The 11,138-nt window shown below is 34.7% G+C and overlaps 1 protein-coding gene and 1 long non-coding RNA gene across 2 annotated transcripts; one reads left to right on the plus strand and one right to left on the minus strand.

The window, feature by feature from the left end:
* Positions 5,575–8,763, plus strand: LOC109245027 (5'-adenylylsulfate reductase 1, chloroplastic-like). Its single transcript, XM_019412201.1, has 4 exons — positions 5,575–5,776; positions 6,241–6,393; positions 6,488–6,614; positions 7,391–8,763. The coding sequence occupies exons 1-4, from the start codon at positions 5,698–5,700 to the stop codon at positions 8,412–8,414; spliced, it is 1,383 nt and encodes a 460-aa protein (XP_019267746.1). The 5' UTR covers positions 5,575–5,697; the 3' UTR covers positions 8,415–8,763.
* LOC109222864 lies at positions 9,353–10,197 on the minus strand. Its single transcript, XR_002067471.1, has 2 exons — positions 10,102–10,197; positions 9,353–9,625 (listed from the first exon to the last, which is right to left on the minus strand). It is a non-coding gene; the product is annotated as an uncharacterized LOC109222864 (long non-coding RNA).

An 11,138-nucleotide genomic window follows, 5' to 3' on the forward strand; every position in this document is an offset into this window, starting at 1 on the left:
GCCTAATCATCTGTTGGAATCGAAGGATTCAATAGAAGTTAAGAGTAAATTTAACATAGAGTTACTTGGAATAATAGTTGATCACATATCTTGTCATAGCCCTTACTTCACACTTTGATATTCAATCGTTCTATTTAGTCATTAAATTGCCATTAGTTTCTTACGTCAATAATTTTTGTTTTATTAGAAGTCGATAATAACATAAATCAAAGATTTATTATCCTAGATGGTGTTGAGATGGAGATTTATTAGAACATTGTTTAAACCAATCCATGTGGAGATGATTTAATACTATACTATCTTTGACTAGCGAGCCTAAGTTTTATACATCGATTTTTTGCTCGTCATGTTTCAGCTGACATGTCAAGATAGTATTGGGTACTGGAGATGGTTGGTATACGCGTATTGTGATTGTGTAGTAAAGTTTGCAGAAAAGAAGGATTTTGGTGGATAGCGATTGGGTCATCAATGTTCATTGAACTTAGGTCAGGTGGAACAGTGTTTGGAGCAGGTGGAATGTTAGTCATTTTCGATAGGTTCAAGGTGGTCGAAGAAAGAGGAGGTAGTGTAATTATTTTTTTAGTGAGAAGTTTGAGTTTCTCACTCTACATCCTTAGTAGTAGAACTTTTGATACATAACTAGAAATCGGAGGAGGAACTAAACCATAGTACAACGTGCAAACGTAAAATCAAGTATGTTGATCAATCAATTCTACTTGTCTACTTGATATCTATATCAAAGACGAATGTCATTTTTTTTTCATTTACCCTTATAGAAAAATTATTAGCCGATACATTACTTAAAAGCAAGTTACACTAAAGCAATTACAAACACAATCAAAATCTATGAGAAACCCTGTATTATTGGATAAGCAATTAAAATAAACTAAACGAACAATGATAGTAATTGAAGTATTTCATTGAATTGAAAAATAATAGATTAGGAGACTTACTAGTTTCTCCTTGCAGAAGCGCATCTGCAGCAACCACGACTTGAGTTAGGAATAATATTAGAAAAATTAGGAAAAAATTAATTTTTTTACACCCATAATGGTGCATTTATAAATTATAGGGAGGATCTAGGGAAATGACAAATTAATGGGCTAACTTTTTCCAACATTAATGAAACTCAATCATTCTAAAAGATAAGAGGTGATCAACACCTTAAGTTGATATAGTTGATTTTACTTGATTAAAGTTCTCAAATGATGGAAGGCTCTGCTTTTTTGATCATACAATATATGAACTTCAAAATTGATGAAGAGTTCAAAAGTTGCCTGTTGATAACAGCAAGAGAGCTTACGCGAACAGTCCCCCCCCCCCCCCCCTACTAGTATTAATTTTGACTTATGATTGTTTCTTTTTTCAACATGGGAAGTTGTAGGTCTCTCCATTATTTTCATGTTATATTGTGGGGTGGGGTGTGGCCTTACTGTTTTTTGTTTCTTTTGTTACATTTTTCATTTCGCTTTTGATTTTAAGCTACTATATATTAGGGTTAAAGGTGAGTGCTGAACAATCTTATTCTTAAATCTTAATTCTTCTCTAGCTATTCACTGTGTGCGTCAAATAGCAAGGGTCCCCTCCTATCTTTGATTTCCAGAATTTATATATGGTGGAGGCCAAAATAAAAGTGCTTGTAACCCTTCTGAAATTCAAAGGGGCAGCAGAATTTTCATATTCTATGAATTACACTTTTATTAGTGGGCACTCCATAGCCAGACGTATCTTTTTCCCATTATTATTTTTTATTCTGATACCTGACGTTGATATTAATAGGATTGTTTCTGTGGAACAATATATAGGAATATAATGTTGTCGTTTACCATCTAGACCTAAAAAAAGTAGTAGCAAACCCTATAACACAAAGGACTAGGATGATATTATAGTATTCATACCAAAAAAGAACTAGTACAGTCTAGTGACAGACCATTTTTGTACGGGTAAAATCGGGGTAATGTCTATCCTGATTTCCCGGTAAAAAAACGGAAGAAGGGCACGGATGTACAAGATTGTAATCGAGGTTAGAGACCCTTCATGTCGAGATCCAGTAAGAGTGAACGATGTGCTTGTCATCGCGTATGGTAAAGCGACGCGCCCCAGGCCAAGAATGAGTTCTAAGACCTGGGGAAATAGGTGAATGGTTACACACGACGGATAGAGGGTCGTGATATCGCACCCAACCGGATATCACGGCGTGAATTTCGCTCGATGTCGGCTATGGATCGATAATTAACGAGAAAGGAAGATTTTTACCTTTTTAGACTTACACTAGGGGTAAAACTCTCCTACTATATAAATGAGAAGTTTTTCTTTTGTAACACACACCTTGACACGCGAATCAAAGAAATACAAGTTTATCTCCTTCCTTTTAGCTACTGTTAAAGTTCTTATTCACTTTTCCTGTTCTTCATTTACGACCGGGCTTGAATCGGCGGTCCATCGAGGATGCGGTCGTTGTTCAATCCAAGTTCAGGCTTGGCCATAACATCACAACTGATTTGATCGCTTATTTTATCTTTAATTCGTTTATCTAATATTCTTAATTATTTGTGTTAAATCAAACCACGTAACTTTAAAACGGCGTACAAATTTTGGGGTAAACACCATTATATAGTAGAGTTGGATTTAAGGTTTTATACCAATATGTGTGCTGATAATCAGTAAACACATGCTTTCATGTGCCAATTAAACAGAGTTGTGAGTATGTCCACTCCCTAAACTCACACTCATTAAAATCTAACATCTCCACCTCAAAATCACTTATATTTGTTACTTCACAAATAAGGATATGTTGTCTTCACTAATCATGGATGAACCATTCCCGAAAAAGAAATTCAGTTTCATTACTCATAATTTATAATCACATGCCATTGAGCAATAAATATTTGTTATTTTACCACTACGTATTATTTAAAAACTGATTTAAATCCTAAAGTTTGCCAAAGAAGCATAGGTAAGCACATTTGCGTCTAACAGCATGTTTGGCCAAGCTTCTCCCCACCTCAAAAGTATTTTTTTCTTCTAAAAAAGTACTCTCTCCGGTTCACAATAAGTGTCCAATTTACTTTTTTATTTTGGTTCAAAATAAGTGTCCAGTTATGTAATCAAGAAAGAATTCAATTTGTTTTTACAAAATAACCCCTATATACAAATCCCTAAAAAGTTTTCTTACTTCTCACATTAAATGTTTAATTAGGGGTAGTTTAGTCATACTAGGTATTTTTGTATAGGATTTAGTATTTTCTTAATGAGCGTGCTAAAAGCAAATTGGACACTTATTATGAACCGGAGGGAGTACTTTTTTCTTAATTTGAGGTGTTTGGCTAAACTTTTTGGGGGGAAAAGTGCTTTTGGGAAAAAGCAGAAGCAGTTTAACAGAAGCAGAAAAAAATAGCTTCCAAAAGCACAAGCAGTTTTGACTTTTCTTCTTACAAAAAATACCCTTAGCAAAATATGGTATATATCAAAATAACCTTACTTATTTTAAACCTAATACCTAGAATTAGATATTATATTATTGAACTCTCCTAATGTATAAATATTTTTTTTTTATTTTTAGGATAACTTTCTAATATATGGTGACTTTTGAGGAAGAGAAAGAATAAAAAAAGTGGATTCAATATTCGGGTGTCAAGACTCTCTAGTTTATGGCCGCTTCTCTATGGTACCAGTTGTTGCTTCATTGAATTTGCTTCACTAATAGGCTCACGCTTCGACTTTGATCGTTATGGACTAGTACCAAGATCCAGTCCTAGACAAGCGGATCTAATTTTAACAACCGGAACAGTAACAATGAAAATGGCCCCCTCTTTAGTGAGATTATATGAGCAAATGTCTGAACCAAAATATGTTATTGCTATGGGAGCCTGTACAATTACAGGCGGGCACAACCGGCCCAAAAGGGAAGTACCTTTCTGAATGTTTTTATATTCATCTCAAAAGTACTTTTTCGAAAAACACTTCTTAAAATAAGCTGATTTTTCCAGCTTGGCCAAACATGCTATAAATGTGGTTGCTACGAAATCAATTGACAAACTCTATCATATGACTTCTGCCACAAAATTCTCTTTACTTATCTGATCCATGAGCTCGAGAAGTGACAGATCGTTTTTCTTTTCGGCAAAATGCCAAATATATCTATATACTATGAGAATAAGTTTAATTATATCATTTTGTTATACTTTGGGTCCAAATACACCTCTGTCGTAATACTATTAGTTTAAATATATCCTCTTCTGTTAAGTTTATTCAAGGTGGACATCCATTCCTACGCGGCACTGATATTTGATGAGATGGATACCACATGTCATGCCACCTCAGTGCCACTAATCCTTATATAAAAGACTAAAATTTTAAATACAACATTTTTCGTGGTAGCGGTAATGATGACAATAGTGGTGGAGGGGAAGGAAATTTTAGTGGTAGGAAAAAAATAGAAAGGAGGGGTAAAATGCGTTAGGAGCGCTGAGGTGACAAGTCATGTGGCATCCATTTCATCAAACGTCAGTGCCACGTAAAATTGGATGTCTACTTTGAATAAACTTAACGGAAAAAGTATATATTTGAACCAATAGTATAACGATCGTTATATTTGGACTCAAAATATAATTGTTTAGATATATTTGACCCTTTCCTGCTTTTTTTTTCCCTAGGCTTTGAGGATTAGAATCTTTTAGATACTCAGCATTTTTCCAAGCATCTAAACATAAGGTGAGAAAAAAAGTAGTTAGCAGCCATCCATAAAAGGCAGATGTGACAGATAAATTGTATATACTCTATACTTGTGGAGAGAAAAAGAGGACAACATTCGTGTGGATATCACGCTTATTGGTTATGAACAAGTTGGACATAATTCATACTTCTTGTAGTTAGAGTCAAATTAACAATCTCCTGTTATTTATAAGAGTTAAATTTAGTTTGATCATTTAATTTGAGTTAAATTTCATTAACATTCAAAAAAATTGGCAATCAACTGTAAGTACTGAATTTGATGCTATAATGTAAAAAAAAATTTATTAAAGCCGATTTATTTTTTAAAAATTAGTTTGACAAAGAAAATACTGCAATATAAAAATTCAGTTGTTAAAATTTATTTATATGAAAGATGGTATATTGTAGTTACAAAATTTAAGTATTTTTGTGAAACAAGTTAGTGTATGTACCACCCATAATCCGAATTTATATTTAAAATATTTTCTTATACATCAAGGAGATTAGCCTCAAATCTTTTCCAAATATACAACTGGAAGCCACAAATCTAAATTTGCCAAAATAAAATTAAAAAAAAAAAAGAGAAAAAATATTCAAATAATCCAAACCAGAATCTAAAGAAACTTTTGACTGGTGAGAAATGAGTATTCTCTCTCCACCACGATTCTTCCTTTCCTTTGTGTCTTTCATCTCTCTTCCTCTACCCGGCCCGCCACATGACCAAAGCGCTGATGAAACCCAAATTGACGCATTATCCAATCATATTTTGCCACGTAAGACTCACGTTCAAATCCTAAATCACGTCCAGGTTCAATGAACCTAGAAGGCCGCCCTGTCTTCAGGTCTCCTTTTATACTTCCCACCATGTTTTCCTCTCTCTTCAACCCACACACTCTCTTCTTCCCATCGCCATTTCTCCCCACATCTCACAAAGAATTTTTAGAGTTTCTTTGCTGAAACAAATCTTTCTTTGTGTGTGAAAATATGGCTTTGGCTTTCACTTCTTCATCTGCAATTCATGGCTCTTTGTCCTCTTCTTCTTCTTCCTATGAACATCCCAAAGGTAACCCTTTACTTTTTTACCTTTCAAAGATTCAATCTTTATCCTAAAATGTAATAATTTCAAGCTTTTTAGCACCTGATTTTGAATTTTCTTGTGTGCTTGTATCAGTTTTCTGTAGTTGTTTTTTTCTCTGTTATTTCATGGCTCTTTTTTCTTCTTATGAACAATCCAAAGGTTCCCATTACTTGTCCCTTTTAAAGTTTCAATTTTTATCCTAGATTTGTTTGATATATTTAGACAATTTTAGCATCTGGGCTCCATTTTCTTTGTTTCGGAATTTTGGGTTGTTTTGTTCCTTGTCTTCTTATTTAACAACCCAAATGTATCTGTTGATTTTTCATTTAAGAGTTTCAATACTTATCCTGAGTTTGATTGGAGAAATTTCAGAATCTGATTTGAATTTCGGGTTGTTTGATTATCTGTTTTATCTATTATTTAATTAATTTGTTATTGTGTGTATGCAGTGTCCCAATTGGGTACCTTTCAGCCATTGGATAGGCCTCAAATGCTGTCAACGGCTTTGAATAGTCGGAGGCGTTCGGCTGCGAAGCCATTGAACGCTGAGCCTAAGAGGAATGATTGCATAGTTCCCTCTGCAGCAACCATCGTGGCTCCTGGTACATTAAAATTTTTAAGTTCCTGTCTTTGCATGTGGATGGTTTGATGATAAAGAAGGAAAATAACTGTTGGATTTTGTTTTATTTTTTGCAGAAGTAGCAGAGAAAACTGAGGAAGAGGACTTTGAGAAATTGGCTAAGGAGCTTCAATATGCTTCCCCTCTTGAGATTATGGACAAGGCCCTTGAGAAATTTGGGGATGACATTGCTATTGCTTTCAGGTACTTATTTTTTAAAATTTTAAATCTAGCTTCAATATAAGCGAATTTTTACTCATAATTATTCAGGTTGTATTATATGGATGATGTTTTCTTTGATGAAATATGAAAATCCACTTTAATGTGCAATAAATATTGAAATACATATAGTGGCTTTCTTCTAACTGGGGGAGTGGAAGTGTTTAGGACTGAAATGGAAAATAACAAAATGAGAAGGTTTATGATTTGGGGACAAAGAAGAATCTAGTCATCTAAAGCATCAAAGCTATAGTTATGATGCTTATTTCTATTGTTTGAATGGTTGCAAACAAGAATACTGATGAACTTTAGTATTTGAAGCAAATGGAAAGTTCTTTTTTCATGGTACATGGAATTGCCTGAGAATGAAAGTCATATTTATATCATGAGTTTATCATTATGAACGTTGTTATGGAGATTTGCATAAATTGCTCATTGATCGATGCCATTGGAAAATCATTTTGCTTTTCCAAATTTGCTAACTGTATCTCTGTCGCTGAACAGTCTATGTTTTGTTTGAATGCTATGGATGCTGTGGTGAAAAAGTTCATCTGAGCTGGCTCCATTGCTCTCTTTTATTTGTTGTCCGTTTTAGCATTATACTATTATGCCCTTTATCCTGATATGTGAGCTATTTTACTTGTCCAAAAGTTCATTTGGGAGTTGGCTCCATTGTTCTCTTTTATTTTGTAGCAGAATGATGACATTCCAAAGTGATTCTCTCCCTAATGCAGCTCTTTGATGATTTTCTTATTTTACAGTGGTGCTGAAGATGTAGCTTTGATTGAGTATGCACATTTAACTGGTCGACCATTCAGAGTTTTCAGCCTTGATACTGGGAGGTTGAATCCGGAGACCTACCAATTATTTGATAGTGTGGAAAAGCATTATGGCATTCGCATTGAGTACATGTTCCCTGATGCTGTTGAGGTTCAGGCCTTAGTTAGGACCAAAGGGCTTTTCTCTTTCTATGAAGACGGCCACCAAGAGTGCTGCCGTGTACGGAAGGTTAGGCCCCTGAGGAGAGCCCTCAAGGGCTTACGTGCCTGGATCACAGGGCAACGTAAAGATCAATCCCCTGGAACTCGATCAGAAATTCCTGTTGTTCAGGTGGACCCTTCTTTTGAAGGGTTGGATGGCGGTGCTGGTAGCTTGGTGAAGTGGAACCCTGTGGCTAATGTGGACGGAAAAGATATTTGGAACTTCCTTCGTGCAATGAATGTGCCGGTTAACTCATTACATTCACAAGGTTATGTCTCCATTGGATGCGAACCTTGCACAAGGCCGGTCCTACCAGGGCAACACGAGAGAGAGGGAAGATGGTGGTGGGAAGATGCCAAGGCGAAGGAGTGTGGATTGCACAAGGGCAACATCAAGGATGAAAGTGTGAATGGTACTGTCCAAACAAATGGTACTGCTACTGTTGCTGATATTTTTGATACCAAGGATATAGTTACGTTGAGTAGGCCTGGTGTTGAGAACCTATTAAAATTGGAAGACCGAAGAGAGCCTTGGCTCGTTGTTCTTTATGCACCTTGGTGCCAATTTTGCCAGGCAATGGAAGGATCTTATGTTGAATTGGCTGAGAAGTTGGCTGGTTCAGGTGTGAAGGTGGGGAAATTCAGGGCAGATGGTGAGCAGAAAGCATTTGCACAGCAAGAATTGCAGCTTGGCAGCTTCCCTACAATACTCTTATTTCCAAAGCACTCTTCAAAGGCCATTAAGTACCCTACAGAGAAGAGGGATGTAGACTCCTTGCTAGCTTTTGTGAATGCTCTCAGATGAAAGGCAAATGGTGTTTTGATCAATCACCATTGTTTTCACAAAGAAGTAATACAAAAGGAAGATAGGGGTTGTAGAATATATATGGTTAAAAATTGGTGGCAAAGTGCACCTTCCTATTTATCCCTTTTAAGTTTTTCTTCTTGTATAGAATTGGTATATGGTGGCTCTCCCTTTTCCTCCTTTGCATTTTTGTTTTCTTAGTTCCTTCTTAGGACAAATAATTTTATACTTTTTCCATCCTTCTCAAGTAGAGAAGTATATATGTCTGGGGGCTCAATTTTGTTGGTTGATGCAGAAGTGTTCTTGTGGTTACTTTCTCCACATAATAGATTTTGTTCATCTTCTCTCATTCTTCTACTTGTTTTATGTTTATTTAAAATTAAAAACTCTTTTCTCTTAATTCTGATAGTAATTCTCTTATGTACTTAAAAGCTTGTAGTTAATAGGGCGCTTCATTAATAAGAAGGAAAACGAGCTTAACTGGTGTAATAGTTGCTGAATATTCAAAATTTGTTTCACTGACGAAACTCACTCTTTCCTTGAGAGTTGTATGTCAACTGGCTCCTGGCTCTACCCCTGTTCTATTGGCTCCGATTAAACTAAATTCAAAAACTGACTAATGGTAATTTCCGTACTTCAAACATGTCATTATAAAAAATGAATGTATTAAGGGGATGTATTTGTGCGACAATCTTAAAAAGTATTAACCGTTCAAAAAAATAATTGGAAGTAACTAATCATTAAAATAATGTCTTAGAAATACTTCAATTTTAAGATTTCATTAGGACCATTCCATTTGACCGTAAGATATGATCGTACAGGATTAGTCCAATACCATGCAAACACCTCAAAATGGGAACCCGAAAGAAATAAATAAAGAAAAGCAAAGGGAATTGCAGTCGTAAAACCACAACTCGAATTCGTACAAGTTACATAAGTTTAAAAGTAGGACCAGTATGTTTTTTGTATAATAGATTAATGCCTTCTACTAAGTTACATGAAATGGATCGGAAAACAAGGAATCATGTTACAATATATTATGCAACCAACCAAACTTTTACATCAAATTTTCTTCTTAATTTCTGTCCCTGTTAATTTCAGTAACTGCAACCAAAGATGGGTGAATGACACACCGCAAACCTCACCACAATCCTCATCTTTCTTGCTAGGCAAAAAGCTAACATTCCGTCCTTCAACCTTTAGCCAAAAAACTGCAGAAAATTATACTAATTCTTAAAATATATCTCAATGACAGTCTCAGGATGAAGATATTACAATTCGAGCTACGTGCAAAAGCCCGAATTACAGCGACATTATCTTATTACTGTTGAGTTTTTCCTACTTCCTGCTAATTTTTTGAAAAGTTCACAAAAAAAAAAAAAAATAATTCATTATATGTATAAGACTTCACCTTAGAGAGTTATGTTGAATATATGTTGTTCGGTTTTGTGTAGCATAATCTTGTCCTTAAAAGTGTTTGATAATCCGTGATTTAAAAGTAAGCAACTCGACATAATTGTCTCATCAAAATTTTGTTTTTTCGAGGGAATTTTTGAGGTATTGAAAAGGAAGAAATGAATGAACTGTAAAAACAAACGAAATTGCTAAAAACAGATTATCCCTATGTACAAGTTATACATCTGAGCTCGAAAAAACAGAAATTCAAGACAAGAGTGTAAGGACTTACAAAATCCAACCATTGTGAGAATGAGAAAAAAGGACAAAGGTTTTGAAGCCATATCAAAATGCTTTGCTTTTTGTGGTGGATAATTAGCAAAGGTAAAGGAATTGGAGTAGGTATTTGATTATGTTCTTTTTTGTTTTTTTTTGGTGCTCTATTTATAGCAATATTAAAGCCGAAAATCTTAACGAGCAGATTTGAACATATCATAGCACACTAGAGCAGTATCTAATTAGAAAAGAAAATAATTCATTACCTTGGCAAATTCTGTAAAAAAATCATTAGTTGTCTACTTGTCTTTATATATCTACTGTTTTGGATCCAATTTGTCATTTTCTTAAGTAGCATCTATTTTCTAAAAGAGGATTATGCTCCGTAATACATCATCACTTATTAAACATCACTACACCATGATCACAAATTGGTTGGAGTCAGTTATATAATGTTTTCATCGTACTTAATTACTTCAAGGATTCATGAAAATCCTAATTAAGAGGACAGCGAGGAACATTAAGCCCCAGTTTGAATCAATTTAAAACCTTAAGTTTCAGAATTTATTTTGACAAATGAGATTCAACATAAGTAACTTTAGGGGTTTGGCAACTAGAATATTAATATGATATATAGCAGGGATAATTTTATAGAACTTCCCTCTTGGTTTTATCACACTGACCTTCCTTGTGGTTTACGATATTATGATCACCTCCTTTTTTTGATTTATTGGTAACAATTATTTAAATTTAATTTACTTTTAATGTAAGAGAACATGATACGACAATTTTATCCTTTTCTAATATACCATTTTATTAATTAATTCAGTAAACATAATTTTTAAAGAATTCAATGAAAAGTAAATGTGCTATACTGATTCATGCGCTGCCCTGCTAATAATCAACTAAGAATGTAGAATTGAAGATTCATGGTCCGGTGGAGTGGTAAGTACTCCTTCATCCTTAACTAGAGGTCTCAAGTTCGAATCCCTGGGTATGGAGTCGTCTTTGTTAGGGAGCGCTTTATCCCCAATGTGGGACTTCCCCACGCGA

This window comes from Nicotiana attenuata, chromosome 2, assembly GCF_001879085.1.
Source record: "Nicotiana attenuata strain UT chromosome 2, NIATTr2, whole genome shotgun sequence".
NCBI lineage: Eukaryota > Viridiplantae > Streptophyta > Magnoliopsida > Solanales > Solanaceae > Nicotiana > Nicotiana attenuata.